The sequence below is a fragment of the Schistocerca gregaria genome, chromosome 4, assembly GCF_023897955.1.
Source record: "Schistocerca gregaria isolate iqSchGreg1 chromosome 4, iqSchGreg1.2, whole genome shotgun sequence".
Classification (NCBI taxonomy): domain Eukaryota; kingdom Metazoa; phylum Arthropoda; class Insecta; order Orthoptera; family Acrididae; genus Schistocerca; species Schistocerca gregaria.
In genome coordinates, this window is record NC_064923.1 from 258,956,342 (window position 1) to 258,971,373 (window position 15,032).

The 15,032-nt window shown below is 38.7% G+C and overlaps 1 protein-coding gene across 5 annotated transcripts in view; it reads right to left on the reverse strand.

The window, feature by feature from the left end:
* Positions 1-11,811: 11,811 nt before the first annotated feature.
* LOC126267438 (adipocyte plasma membrane-associated protein Hemomucin-like) overlaps positions 11,812-15,032 on the reverse strand; it is a 250,578-nt gene continuing 247,357 nt past the window's right edge. For all 5 annotated transcript variants that reach the window (XM_049972700.1, XM_049972703.1, XM_049972702.1 and 2 more), the window contains one exon: positions 11,812-12,559. In XM_049972700.1, the coding sequence (XP_049828657.1) occupies positions 12,554-12,559 (6 nt within the window). In that variant the 3' untranslated portion in view covers positions 11,812-12,553. The remainder of the gene's footprint in view (positions 12,560-15,032) is intronic.

A 15,032-nucleotide genomic window follows, 5' to 3' on the forward strand; every position in this document is an offset into this window, starting at 1 on the left:
CAATTTGCCCAGTCTAAAATGTCCGACCTCTGTAATGAAGGGTGGCTGCCCAGCCCAACAACATCTGGACATTGTTTCATCATGTGTTGAAGGCGCTCACCACAGCACTCTTCCAACACCAAACAAATTGTGCAGTTTCCAGAATGCTCGTGCCGAGCATCCAGGCCATCACAGCCTCAATCAAACTTGGATAGATCACCCATCTTCCCCTTTCTGCACAGGGACAGGACACTCACTGATAATACATGCATTACTACATGCACCATCCATAAACAATGTAGCACAAACTTTTCATTAATTAACATGACTGATGACCTTAAATATACTTTGAATAACTGTGAGTCCACAGCATTGACTCTAGTAGAGTTCAGCTTAGCTTTCAATAGCAGTAACTGTTCAGAAAAATACAACAGCTAAAATTCTGAGATAGTGTGCTAAAGTGGTTTAAAAGTCACTTGAATTACAGCTGTGTGTTGTCTAGAGGAATAAAAAGTTATCATAGGAGCACGTTCTTTTAGGAGTGCTACAGGGTTCAATCTTTGGTCACTTTTGTTTCCCTTGTATGTCAATGATACCCTGTCAGTTCTGTCCTTGTGCAAATATCATTTCTATGCCAATGATCTCCAACTTTGCCAAAGTGCCAAACCTGAAAATACGAATACCGCAATTGTTCAGATGAATGATCTGTCTTCAGTGGCTACATCGATGCAAAACCTGAGGCTTAACTCTAGTATTGTGAAAGTGGTCAAAGTGATCTCTGTCATACATTTTTCCTTCATTGTCCTATCCAGTTTATTTACTTCATTAATGAAATCATATGGCTTTCCTAATTTTTTCCTCCTCTTTAAATGATGTATTAGGATTTACAAAATATTTATATTTTCTTCGACATTTCATTAAATATACCTAGAATTGTGGGAAAGGTCAATTTGACTCTACTTTAATTTCTCTTCTGGTTATATGTAATATCCAACAGTGAAGTGGCTAAAGTCAGCAGTAATGCAGTGCAGTTGCTGCTTATTCTTTGCAACTTGGCATATGTAAATTCCAGTCTCCCCCAGTTTGTTTGTGTCATTCAGATAACAATCTTTGTCCATGAAACACATTTTTGAACATGTATCATCAGTATGGACTTTCTGAAGAAGTGGTGTTACATCTCTCAGAGCATTCGAAAGCTGAATTGGAAATTGACTTCGCATATGTAGATGATGATTATGTACCTGAGACAATGAGGAGCAATTAGTGGAAGATAATTCATATGCTGATCTACATCAAACATCACCTCTTTTATCACAGCAGGCACAGTTGGAAGCATCTACAAAGAATGTTGTGTGGTACAGTGCCAATTTTTCATCTTCTGGAAGTAAGTCAGCTATGGATGTTGTAAAGGGGGAAGAGATCCCACTCACTGCTTATGGTTACCAACTCATAGATGACTGTCACCAGTGCTTTTAGTCTTATTTTCAATAAAGCAATGCAGTGTCTCATGAATAAATACATCAAATGCTCAAAGTACTAAAAAATGACTGGACTGTGTCACTTGAGGAACTGGAAAAATATAATACCCATTATGTATGCTTGTGATGTCATTTGTACAAAATGTATGTCTGTAAATGATCTCTAGTTTTATCAAGGAATAATGCCAAGAGAGAGATTTTGGGAACTTCCCAGATTTCTCTGTTTTGATGACAAAACAACCCAAGCTGGATGCCTGGCAGCCAACATATTTGCTTTTTACCTGAAATTTTGGGAAATTTCATTGAAAACACTATTTGTTCTTACTGCCGTGGAGAAAATACAACCATTGAAGAGCAACTATTATCAAGCAAAACAAGATGCTGATTCACTCAGTTCATGTCCGATAAAGCAACCACATATGGTCTCAAATTCTGATTGGCTATCAATGTAATGACATATATAGTTTCCCATATCTTGGCAAAGAGGACACGCATAGAGAGAAGCAGACACTTGGAGAGTTCGTCATTTTGCGTCTCGTGGAACCATTTGTAAATCAAGGAAGCAATGTGAAGACAAGACAACAACTTTGTGTCTCTTCCACTTGTTAACAAACTCAAAGAAAAGAAAACTTCATTAGTTGGTATAATGAACAAGATCTTTCATGAAATCCCCAATTAAGTAAGGAAGCCCAATGCTGAAATACACTCCACCACCATCCTGCACCAGACTAGTAACACAAAAATGCATCACGAGTGTATACCAAGGAAAGAAGAATAAAAAGTCATTCTTCTGAGTACAGTGCATGCTGAAATAGCAACAAGAAGAAACCTAAAATTACTACATTTACAATGAAACAATGTATGGGATGGATGTGGTTGATCAAATGACCCGTAAATATACTACGGAGGTTGCATGTAGGAAATGGCAAATACATATCTTCTATGTCATCTTTGATATGGTGGCAATAAATGCACGGTCATCTACAACATAGTAATGAACAAGGAAATGGAAAGGAAGAAGTTTGTATTTTAGCTGACGAATGAACTCAAGGGATTGAAAGAACGAGAACATTATGTAATGAAAGAGGATATGAGACTGAAGCAGAGGAAGAGTCAAATTAGCCTCTGCAAAGGCAAAAAGACCAGAGAGAACTGTGTAAAGTGCCACAAAGCCATGTGTGGAAAATGTGTGCATAAAACAGAAATCACTTGTACCAAGTGTGTCTAACAGATTGCAGTGACTTGAGTGAAAAGTAATACAAAGCCATGTGTAGCTCACATGTGAGAGTAATATGGACCAGATATACTAAATGTGTCTAGAAGGTTGTACAAAAATTTAATACATTACTGGCCATTAAAATTGGTAAACCACAAAGATGACATGCTACACACGCGAAATTTAACTGACAGGAAGAAGATGCTGTGATATGCAAATGATTAGCTTTTAAGAGCATTCAGACAAGGTTGGCGCCAGTGCCAACACTTACAATGTGCTGACATAAGTAAAGTTTCCAACCGATTTCTCATACACAAACAGCATTTGACCGGCATTGCCTGGTGAAACGTTGTTGTGATGCCTTGTGTAAGGAGGAGAAATATGTACCACCACGTTTCCGACTTTGATAAAGGTCGGATTGTAGCCTATCGTGATTTATCATATCGCGACATTGCTGCTCATGTTGGTCGAGATCCAATGACTATTAGCAGAATATGGAATCGGTGGGTTCAGGAGGCTAATACAGAATGCCGTCGTGGATCCCAACGGCCTCGTATCGCTAGCAGTCGAGATGACAGGCATCTTATCCGCATGGCTGTAATGGATCGTGCAGCCACGTCTCGATCCCTGAATCAACAGATGGGGACGTTTGCAAGACAACAACCATCTGCATGAACAGTTCGATGACATTTGCAGCAGCATGGACTAGCAGCTCGGAGACCATGGCTGCGGTTACTCTTGACACTGCGTCACAGACAGGAGCACCTGCGATGGTGTACTCAACGACGAACCTGGGTGCACAAATGGAAAAAACGTAATTTTTCCAGATGAATCCAGGTTCTGTTTACAGCATCATGATGGTCGCATCCGTGTTTGGCGACGTTGAGGTGAACAGACATTGGAAATGTGTATTCATCATCGCCATACTGGCATATCACCCAGCGTGATGGTATGGGGTGCCATTGGTTACACGTCTTGGTCACCTCTTGTTCGAATTGATGGCACTCTGAACAGTGGACATTACATTTCAGATGTGTTATAACCCATGGCTCTACCCTTCATTCGATCCCTGTGAAACCCTACATTTCAGCAGGATAATGCATGACCGCATGTTACAGGTTCTGTACGGGCCTTTCTGGATACAGAAAATGTTTGACTGCTGCCCTGGACAGCACATTCTGCAGATTTCTCACCAACTGAAAATGCCTGGTCAATGGTGGCCGAGCAACTGGCTCGTCACAATACGCCAGTCACTACTCTTGATGAACTGTAGTATCGTGTTGAAGCTGCATGGGCAGCTGTACTTGTATACGCCATACAAGCTCTGTTTGATTCAATGCCCACGTGTATCAAGATCATTATTACAGACAGAGGTGGTAGTTCTGGGCACTGATTTCTCAGGATCTATGCACCCAAATTGCATGTCAGTTCTAGTATAATATATTTGTTCAATGAATACCTGTTTATCATCTGCATTTCTTCTTGGTGTAGCAATTTTAATGGCCAGTAGTGTAAACGAAAAGCTATAATTTATAGGAAACTTGTTAGCATTAGCAACAACAAATTTTTAAGATATTTTGTTCTTGAAATAAATAATTATTAATTGTCATGTTAGATAATTATTGTGACCACTAGAGGAAAGGTATGGATTAACAAACATGAAACTTGAGCAATCAATCATTTTTCCAAACCACCTCTATTGCAATGTAATCCAACATGACACAAGTACTGAAAACACCAGATGGTTAGAGTTAACCATGAATGCTTGTGCATTGCATCTCCAACATTCCTCTTTATGACTATGTCAGTGCTTTGTACACCCAGTTAGGTTGATTGCGCCCACATAAGTTACACGACTACCATATGCTACATCTACTTCATTGTCTCCACAGTGCACAAGCAAGTCAGTACCTCACATTAGAGAGTAAAAATCTTTCATCTCAACATAATCAAAACATGAGATCACACTTATCTGGTATCCTAGATGTGTTCAATAGTAGAGCAAGAACATTCACAAACTTCTCTGTTGCTGCCGTCTATCTCTGATACAAGCTACCCTGCACTCTGCTATTAAATACCCTTTTGATTTTAAGAATCTGAAGCACTTGCTTCTGTGACCCTCATAACATTTCCCCAAACAATTAAGATAATGGCTAATAATCCCACTGTCAGCAGTTTTCCTAGTTACAGTATTATGAAAGATAGTTGCTACTTACCATATAGCGGAGATGCTGAGTCTCAGATAAACGCACCAGAAAGACTGTTACAAAATAAGCTTTCTGCCAACAACAACAACAACAACACACACACAACACACACACACACACACACACACACGAGAGAGAGACTACAGTCTCTGGCAACTGAAGCCACACTATGAGCAGCAGTGGCAGTGCATGATGGGAGAGATAGGTGGGTGGGGTAATTAGAAGGCTGGGGCAGAGAGGGGGGGGGGGATAGCAGGGTAAGGGGTGGGGGACAGTGAAGTGCTGCTGTGGAGAGAGAGTAGGGCAGCTATGTGCAGTCGTGGAGGTTAGATGGTGGACAGGGGAGAGGTGGAGGGTAGTGGAAAAGGAGGGAAGTAAAAAGATTGGGTGCATTGGTGGACTGAGGGCTCTGTAGTGCAAGGATGGGAGCAGGGGAGGGGCTAGATGGTTGAGGACATTGACTAACAAAGGTTGAGGTCAGGAGGGTTTGGGAATGTAGGATATAATGCAGGAAGAGTTCCCACCTATGCAGTTAAGAAAAGCAGGTGTTGGTGGGAATGATCCATATGGCACACACTGTAAAGCAGTCATTGAAATGAAGAATGTCATATTTGGTGGCGCACTTGACAGCAGAGTGGTCCAGTTGTTTCTTGGCCACAGTTTGTCGGGAGCCATTTATTTGGACAGACAGCTTGTTGGTTGTCATGCCCACACTGAATCGTAATATTGTTTCAGTTCATCCTGGATTTTCTATTGTTTGAGTTTTTCAAGTTAATTTTTTTTCTATCTGAGACACCACTTTTTCCTCTATCTTCATTAATTGTGGATCATGTTTGTGTATCTTTCCATCTTCAAACCCTTCCTATCACACCCATTGTTGCTAGTGCTTGGTTTAAACCTATATTAATTTTGTATTTACTGGTATGCTTGTAATAAAGAATGTAAACAGTGTCTTTTGTGTACACTGCAGCAATTTCTAATTGTAGTATTCTATATTAGATATAAAATATGTAGAATTCCCAGTTAGACGAAAGACGTAATTCTGTCAGGTTACGTAAATGAATAACATAAGTCATTAATGTATATTATTTACAACAACACTCCTGTACTTTTGCTTGTGAAACACCAAATAATACTTCTGTCTCTGTGGTTGATTCCATTCTGGATTTACCTTATTAGAAAATTTCTTAAATACTTCACAGAATAATAGCCACCAACCAGAACTCCTCAGATAACCCAGTATCATCACCCTGGCCTTGAAGAGTCATCCACATCCTTCATTGGTGTGTTGACTACATACAAAACTGTAAACTTAGAACATCAAGAATTTAATGCTGTTTTAATAAAAACAGATTGTCCTCACTTTAATTCTTTCTAACTTTGATTTCAATCCTTATATTGACCCATGTAACGAGTGGTCCCTTACAGATCTCTTTCAGAACACTGGTAACAGTAACAGTGTAAAGTAATAAACAAAAAAAAAATCATACGTAGGAATATTTTTCATTTATTTTAAGGAAATGAGATATTGACACAGTGAATAGCTATAAAGAAGTTTTATGAAAAGGCGGAGCCCATGTAAAGCGACATTTAGGAAACAATCAGTGTACGAGACACAATATAGAAATCTGACGAAAGCATGAAAAGTAAGAAATAGGGACAGAGAAACAAGGAAAAGAGGAATGAGGAAGTGGAAGATGTAGAATGTGGAGCCAAAACAACAACAAAAACTCAAAGGAAAGCTCGTTTGACAGTCCTACTACTTACTCAAGTCCTGGAAAATACCATGTAACTGAAAAATGTAAATATTATTCCATCATGCCAGTGTGTTGATTTATCAGAACTTTCAATAAATGAAAGCTACACTTGAATAAGATGCAGTGTCCACATGAACTCGGATTTTAAAATCACCATGAAAGAAGGTTGTATACGTGGAAGAACCCTGGAGATACTAAAAGGTATCAGATAGATTATATAATGGTAAGACAGAGATTTAGGAACCAGGTTTTAAGTTGTAAGACATTTCCAGGGGCAGATGTGGACTCTGACCACAATCTATTGGTTATGACCTGTAGATTAAAACTGAAGAAACTGCAAAAATGTGGGAAATTAAGGAGATGGGACCTGGATAAACTGAAAGAACCAGAGGTTGTACAGAGTTTCAGAGAGAGCATAAGGGAACAATTGACTGGAATAGGGGAAAGAAGTACAGTAGAAGAAGAATGGGTAGCTCTGAGGGATGTAGTAGTGAAGGCAGCAGAGGATAAAGTAGGTACAAAGACGAGGGCTGCTAGAAATCCTTGGGTAACAGAAGAAATATTGAATTTAATTGATGAAAGGAGAAAATATAAAAATGCAGTAAATGAAGCAGGCAAAAAGGAATACAAACGTCTCAAAAATGCGATCGACAGGAAGTGCAAAGTGGCTAAACATGGATGGCTAGAGGACAAATGTAAGGATGTAGAAGCTTATCTCACTAGGGGTAAGATAGATACTGCCTACAGGAAAATTAAAGAGACCTTTGGAGAGAAGAGAACCACGTGTGTGAATATCAAGAGCTCAGATGGCAGCCCAGTTCTAAGCAAAGAAGGGAAGGCAGAAAGGTGGAAGGAGTATATAGAAGGTTTATACAAGGGCGATGTACTTGAGGACAATATTATGGAAATAGAAGAGGATGTAGATGAAGACGAAATGGGAGATACGATACTGCGTGAAGAGTTTGACAGAGCACTGAAAGACCTGAGTCGAAACAAGGCCCCCGGAGTAGACAACATTCCATTAGAACTACTGACGGCCTTGGGAGAGCCAGTCATGACAAAACTCTACCAGCTGGTGAGCAAGATGTATGAGACAGGCGAAATACCCTCAGACTTCAAGAAGAATATAATAATTCCAATCCCAAAGAAAGCAGGTGCTGACAGATGTGAAAATTACCGAACTATCAGTTTAATAAGCCACGGCTGCAAAATACTAACGCGAATTCTTTATAGACGAATGGAAAAACTGGTAGATGCAGACCTCGGGGAGGATCAGTTTGGATTCCGTCGAAATGTTGGAACATGTGAGGCAATACTGACCTTACGACTTATCTTAGAAGAAAGATTAAGAAAAGGCAAACCTACGTTTCTAGCATTTGTAGACTTAGAGAAAGCTTTTGACAATGTTGACTGGAATACTCTTTTTCAAATTCTAAAGGTGGCAGGTGTAAAATACAGGGAGCGAAAGGCTATTTATAATTTGTACAGAAACCAGATGGCAGTAATAAGAGTCGAGGGGCATGAAAGGGAAGCAGTGGTTGGGAAAGGAGTGAGACAGGGTTGTAGCCTCTCCCCGATGTTATTCAATCTGTATATTGAGCAAGCAGTAAAGGAAACAAAAGAAAAATTTGGAGCAGGTATTAAAATTCATGGAGACGAAGTAAAAACTTTGAGGTTCGCCGATGACATTGTAATTCTGTCAGAGACGGCAAAGGACTTGGAAGAGCAGTTGAACGGAATGGACAGTGTCTTGAAAGGAGGATATAAGATGAACATTAACAAAAGCAAAACGAGGATAATGGAATGTAGTCAAATTAAATCGGGTGATGCTGAGGGAATTAGATTAGGAAATGAGACACTTAAAGTAGTAAATGAGTTTTGCTATTTAGGAAGTAAAATAACTGATGATGGTCGAAGTAGAGAGGATATAAAATGTAGACTGGCAATGGCAAGGAAAGCGTTTCTGAAGAAGAGAAATTTGTTAACATCGAATATAGATTTATGTATCAGGAAGTCGTTTCTGAAAGTATTTGTTTGGAGTGTAGCCATGTATGGAAGTGAAACATGGACGATAACTAGTTTGGACAAGAAGAGAATAGAAGCTTTCGAAATGTGGTGCTACAGAAGAATACTGAAGATAAGGTGGATAGATCACGTAACTAATGAGGAGGTATTGAATAGGATTGGGGAGAAGAGAAGTTTGTGGCACAACTTGACTAGAAGAAGGGATCGGTTGGTAGGACATGTTTTGAGGCATCAAGGGATCACAAATTTAGCATTGGAGGGCAGCGTGGAGGGTAAAAATCGTAGAGGGAGACCGAGAGATGAGTACACTAAGCAGATTCAGAAGGATGTAGGTTGCAGTAGGTACTGGGAGATGAAGCAGCTTGCACAGGATAGAGTAGCATGGAGAGCTGCATCAAACCAGTCTCAGGACTGATGACAACAACAACAACAAACATGGTGTGGTATGTGGGAACAAAATCACCCATTGCTGTCCAAAGAAATTTCTGACATGAAATTCAAGGGGAACCACCAGATGTCAGCCATTGGGAGTGCAAACAAATAGGTTCTGCCAGGAAATGCTCATCTAATGAAATTGTAGAGGAGATTACAATCTTCTGAATTAGCCCCCCGAAGTCAGTTCACCAGTCAACACAACAAGACCTGAACTTCTCTTGCTCAACAGTTCCCAAGGTGTTGCATAAACTAAATTGCTTGCTTACAAATTTCTAATTGTGCATGAACTGAGCAAAATGACTTGCAGCCTCACCACAAAGCTGCTATTGAGTTGTTGGACCAGACAGGGCAAAACACCAAACAAACATACCAATGGAAGTTTTGCATCACTCCTTTATTTAAAAATTAATTACGTAGAAAACAAAAAAATGGCTCTGGTACAAATGTTCATCTTCATTTACAATTTGTCCAGATCACCAAATAAAAAAGGCAAACATTTGTGTAAAGACAAAATTGTCTGTTCTCGTGGTGTGCTTCTCATGGCACTCCTAAGCAATGTCAAAATGTGGTGGAACATCCCCTTGCTCAGATGCAAGCTTGATGTCCTTGTTGCATACCATCAATGAGATCATTAAGTCAGCCCATGTCTAAATTGTCCAATTTTTCAATTGTGATCTGCCTAAATTGCACAGAGCATGTAGTCATTGTTGATGTCCGAATACAGCTTGTTTCAGCTGATCCCACACATGATTGAGTTTATGTCCAGGTAACAGAAAGGCCACTCTATTCATCTCAGTACCATGAGTCTGCCCTCAGCAACCACTAAAGGTGCAAGGTGGCCCCATGTAATGCCGCACTAGAGCATCACTCCACCACCAACACCACCACCACCACCACCTTGTTGCACATGTGGGACTCTGTGTCAGAGGCATTTAATATTACTGGGTTTTATCCAAAAACATTGTCTGCAGTTATCAGGGTACAAACAGATGTGAATTTCCTGCATGAGTAACACCTGACATCAATCTTGGGGTGTCCATTCTGCACGATTTTTTTCCCATCTGTACTGTGGTGCTATCGTGTTTAAATTGGTGTTTACTGTGGTTGCTTGGAATGGAGATTCACAACATGCAATCATCTCCTAACAGTTTAATGCAATATATGACATCCTGGAGCCTCTTTGAATGCCAAATTCAGTTCTGGAGCAACCAGTCCTCAGTTTCTATGACTCAGAAGTCATAGATATCAATCATCCTGTGTGTCTATCGAATGTGGACAGCCTACACAGTGTAAGTCCTCAACACCATATGTCAATTGAAACTGATTCTCTGTCCACAACACTTCACTTTGATGCTGGTGCACACATCGAACAACTTCCCTACTTGATGAGCCTTCTGGGTGTAACTTGATGATACAGACCCAACCATTGGTCATGAGTGTCCTTCATGGCATGATGGATATTCACCCTAATGTTCCACAGAGCCTTTTAATTTGCCCCTGTGGGTACTTTACATTTAACTGAAATGCTACTATCCATTAGAGAGCAGCATTCTACTCATAGCTAGCATCCATTGTAACAGTGTGTATGTTTACAAGCAATGTCAGAGGTGACCTACCGATTGGTAGAGGTACAGTTGTAATAGCAACACACCTGCATGATATATCGGGGTGATGCAATACTTTTGTTGATGTGGTGAAAGATAGCTTAGTTGTACCATTTGTCTTCATCGAGCAAACGGTAACAGGAACTGTTTAGCTGTACATACTTTAGCAATTTTGTGTCCCTCAGATTCTTTCCCATCAAATATAGTTTTCCATCAGGATGGTGCACTACTGCACTTGAGTTTACATGTTCACGACTTCCTGAACCGAACATTTCCACGGCGATGGATAGGACATGATAGGCCAACCAAGCACCCAAAGTGATCTCCATGTATAACCCATTTGGATTTCTTCCTGTGGGTTATATGAGAGATGCTGTGTATGCCTCACCTATATGTGACCATGGCAATCTCTGCAAATGAACAGGGGCTGCAGTAGCCTGCAGCACCCTAGACATCCTGTACACACATAGGCTGAGATAGAGTATCATCTAGACTTTTGCAGGTTATGAAAGGAGCCCATGAGCAAGTGTTCTAATTTTTTGTACAAAATTTTTTGTCACTTTACATGATGCTGTAAACTGTGGGTATCTATGTCTCATAGATATCTTTTTTTTTTTGTTCTTTGTTTTTAATTGCATTTGAAAATCAAGAACGATTGATGTGGACACACTGTACTATTGAGCTTATGTGATCATACTTTTGTCATGAATTTATTTATTATTCATTTAAAGCACTTGTTTGGAGGATTGGGGCTTAATAACACAATATTTGTGAACTCTATTAGTAAAGATGTGCTTAACAAAGTTCATATTTTCAAAAACATCAAGTTGTTGTTATAAAGAAATCTGCAGGCACTATTAAAAATGTTCTGAACTTACATTGTCATGATGCTATGATACCAACATCATGATCTTTTTTTTTTTTTAAATGAATATGACCATAGTTATTCCATCATGTGATTCATAAATGAATTGTTTTCTGCATACTATTCGTGCCTTGGTGGAATTCTGCATTCCACTGAAGATTTATAGTTGCAGCAGCAATAAATATTTTCCCAGGCATGGTAAGTACATGTTATCTTACAATTAGTACCTCACTGAAACTGTAACATAATGAAAAGCAGTTTATTGTAAAAAAGACAGACATCAAAATGACAAAATTCAGAACTTTGTATTCTATTACACTACAAAGAAGCTATATTACATAAACAGTATTTGTACTTTATAAGCACTCTAAAGTCTTGATAAAAAGTTTTACAAAATGATAACACAAAGAAATGTATTACAATTATTTTAGTTGCAGACTCATAACTGTCACATAAGATTACCTGTCAGTCCCAACACTCACATATGAGTTCTGGCTACTTATATTATATTCTAAAATATTATCACCAGCACATGATTTCTCAAACAAAAATATTCAGCACAGCTGGTTGTAAACAGCTTATGGCACTGATCATTTTGCAACAGTAACTGTAATATAAATTTGCCCAAGCCAATGCTGTATGTACTGTGATGGCAAAAATCATTTAAGTATGTGAAGTGTTCCAAATCAAATTATATAAGTTATCAGTTCTAGTCTGTGGTGCCACTTGAACCCACACTTCTGCATTGCTGTTCAGTACACGGTCAGACACAATGCACAACATCACCTATGGCAAGATGACTAAATGTCTTGACGTCCTTGGGGTATATTGAGCAAGTGCACATCTCAAATGATAGTATTGCACCATCATTTTTGCTGCTCCTTTCCAAGGAGATGCAGTGACCCCATATGTGCAGCAATGTTATATTTATTTTAGGTTGTCAATACACTGAGCAGAGTTTTTATTCTTGAGAATAGTTGTATATCATCAGAGCTGAAATGAAAATGTGGAATTAAAAAAGTCTTCTACACAATGACACTGATTTAGATGACAGCCAAGGAAAGTTCTTAATGATGAAACTGCGTAAGTGCCTAAGATTTATCATTTTATTCTCAAAGAACAATCAACTTCATAGCTTTTTGAATGTAAACTTACCTGTGTGATAGGGCATAGAACAGTAGAAACAGTGTTATTTTATTTTAACCCCTCCCCACCCACCCCCCTCACCCCCCACCCCACCCCAAGTTATTTTCAGAATCATGTTTTCACAGCAGATACAACTTAATTAGGCAGGTGTACTTACCTGCTTATAATTTCAACTTCTTACTGTTCCTTGAGAAGTTAAATGCATTCTATCCCACATATTTAGTCCCACATACTTAGTGCAGCAGCAGTACACTGATATGATGAACATGAGTTGTGAGGATTCCCAAGCTTACTAACACTCCTGCCTTACCATCACAAACCCAGAACATTGTCTAGCCCAAGACGTGTCAAAGCAGTCTACAATGCCAGTGAATTGAAAGTGATTTGTGTTATCGATAACAGTACAATATTTTTGTTAGTAGCTAGTTTCTTAACGGAAAAAAGTAAAAAGGTATTCATATGATGCAGGCTATAAATTATAAGTAATAGCATATGCAGAAGAACATGGAAACAGAGCAGCTGGGCAGCATTTTGGCCTCCACGAACGGGGAAAACTATTCGTGATTAGCGGGCTAATAAAGAAGGATTGAAAAAAATGAGGAGGACTAAATGTGTAAATAGAGGACTGAATGCAAAATGGCCAAAACTAGAAGATAACATATTGAAATGGATTCAAGGACACCATCAGAATAACACTGGAATGAATACAAAACGATTAAAATACTCACTTCGAAATATCTCAGAAAATGCCACAAGAGTACAAAGAGGAAATATTAACTTACCACCACTTTATTATTCAACATAAAAATTATACCAGTGTGGAACTAGGCCAGTTACCAAATATGGAAGAAACTCCTCTTATATTTGATATGCTGAGTAAAGAACTGTTGCCATGAAAGGTGCTAAAAACTGTAACTATTAAAACAAGTGGACATGGGAAAATGCTCTATGCTGTTGTCCTTTCACGTTGTGCTGATCCTAGTAAACTTAATCCAGTGGTCATTTTCAAGTGCAAAACAATGCCAAAACATTCTGAAAGACCACCAGGTGTTGTTCGTTCATACACATGAGAAGGGTTGGATAGACAAGGTTGGTATGAAATTATGGCTTAACAGATTGTGGGAGAGAAGAAAAGGTGTGTTATTGAAGACAAGTTCTCTTCTTGTGCTGCATCAGTTTAGTATTCATTTGAAAAATTATGTGGAAGAGAAACTGAGACAGGAGAATACAGAGCTTACTGTTATTCCGGGAGGACTTCTTTCACAATTGCAATCTCTTGATGTCTCAACAAATAAACCATTTAAAGTGTAAATGAGAGAGGAATGGAACAAATGGATGACGGATGAAACACAACATGAATTCACACCGAAGGGAGCTTTAAAACAACATACAATCAAATATGTGTTTGAGTGATAAAACACTTATGATCCAAAGTGAGAGAAGACAATTTTGCTAAATCTTCCAAGAAGTGCGGCATAAGTAATGCTCTTGATGGTAGTGAAGACCATCTTATATGTGAAGAGGACAATGATGACGATGAAGGGGAAGAAGAAGAAGAAGAAAGTTCACATGATGATTTTCAGGGATTTTCAAGGTCAAGAATTATTTTGTTGTTTGGCTGTGCTACCTACCAAGAAAAATGGTAAAAATGTTATTTAAAAAAAAATTGGTAGTAATGTTTGTGAGGTTGCCCATGCATTATCTTATCCATATTATTCAAAGCCATTTTCTTTAGCTACAATGAAAGCCACTGCACATATGCTGGAGGCACGTCATACTGCACTGTATGTTATTGTTATCTCTCTGTCTGAAAAGAATTGTTGAAAACACATTTATGTGAGAGTGCTGACGTGATGAAAAAAATAATCTGTAATTGCCTAAGATCTAGCTTCTTTTTTAAAAAGTAAAAGTTCCTAGTAGGTCTGCTGAGAGCCAGGATGGGCCTGTGACAGGTCATGTCAGTCTCTCTGACTTGACTACTAAAGTGGTACTACATATCTCTGTTAATTTTTTGAAGGCTTGTAATTCTGACCAATGAAACTCTTTTTTTTATTACATAGTATTATTTGAATATAGCAATACATACACTGCAGATAACTGCTACATTAGAAAAGTATGTAGATGCTGTTCTGCATTCCATATTATTATTTAGTGATAGGCATTTCCTTACATATCATAAAACTTAACATACACTGTTATAACTGAATATAACGAATATAACAGAGCTACATTTGTAACAGATGGTCAAGCTCGCAAAACCTTTTTTTTTTTTTTTTTTTTTTTTTTTTTTGCAATGTGATAAATGATCTTTCCGTTCAGC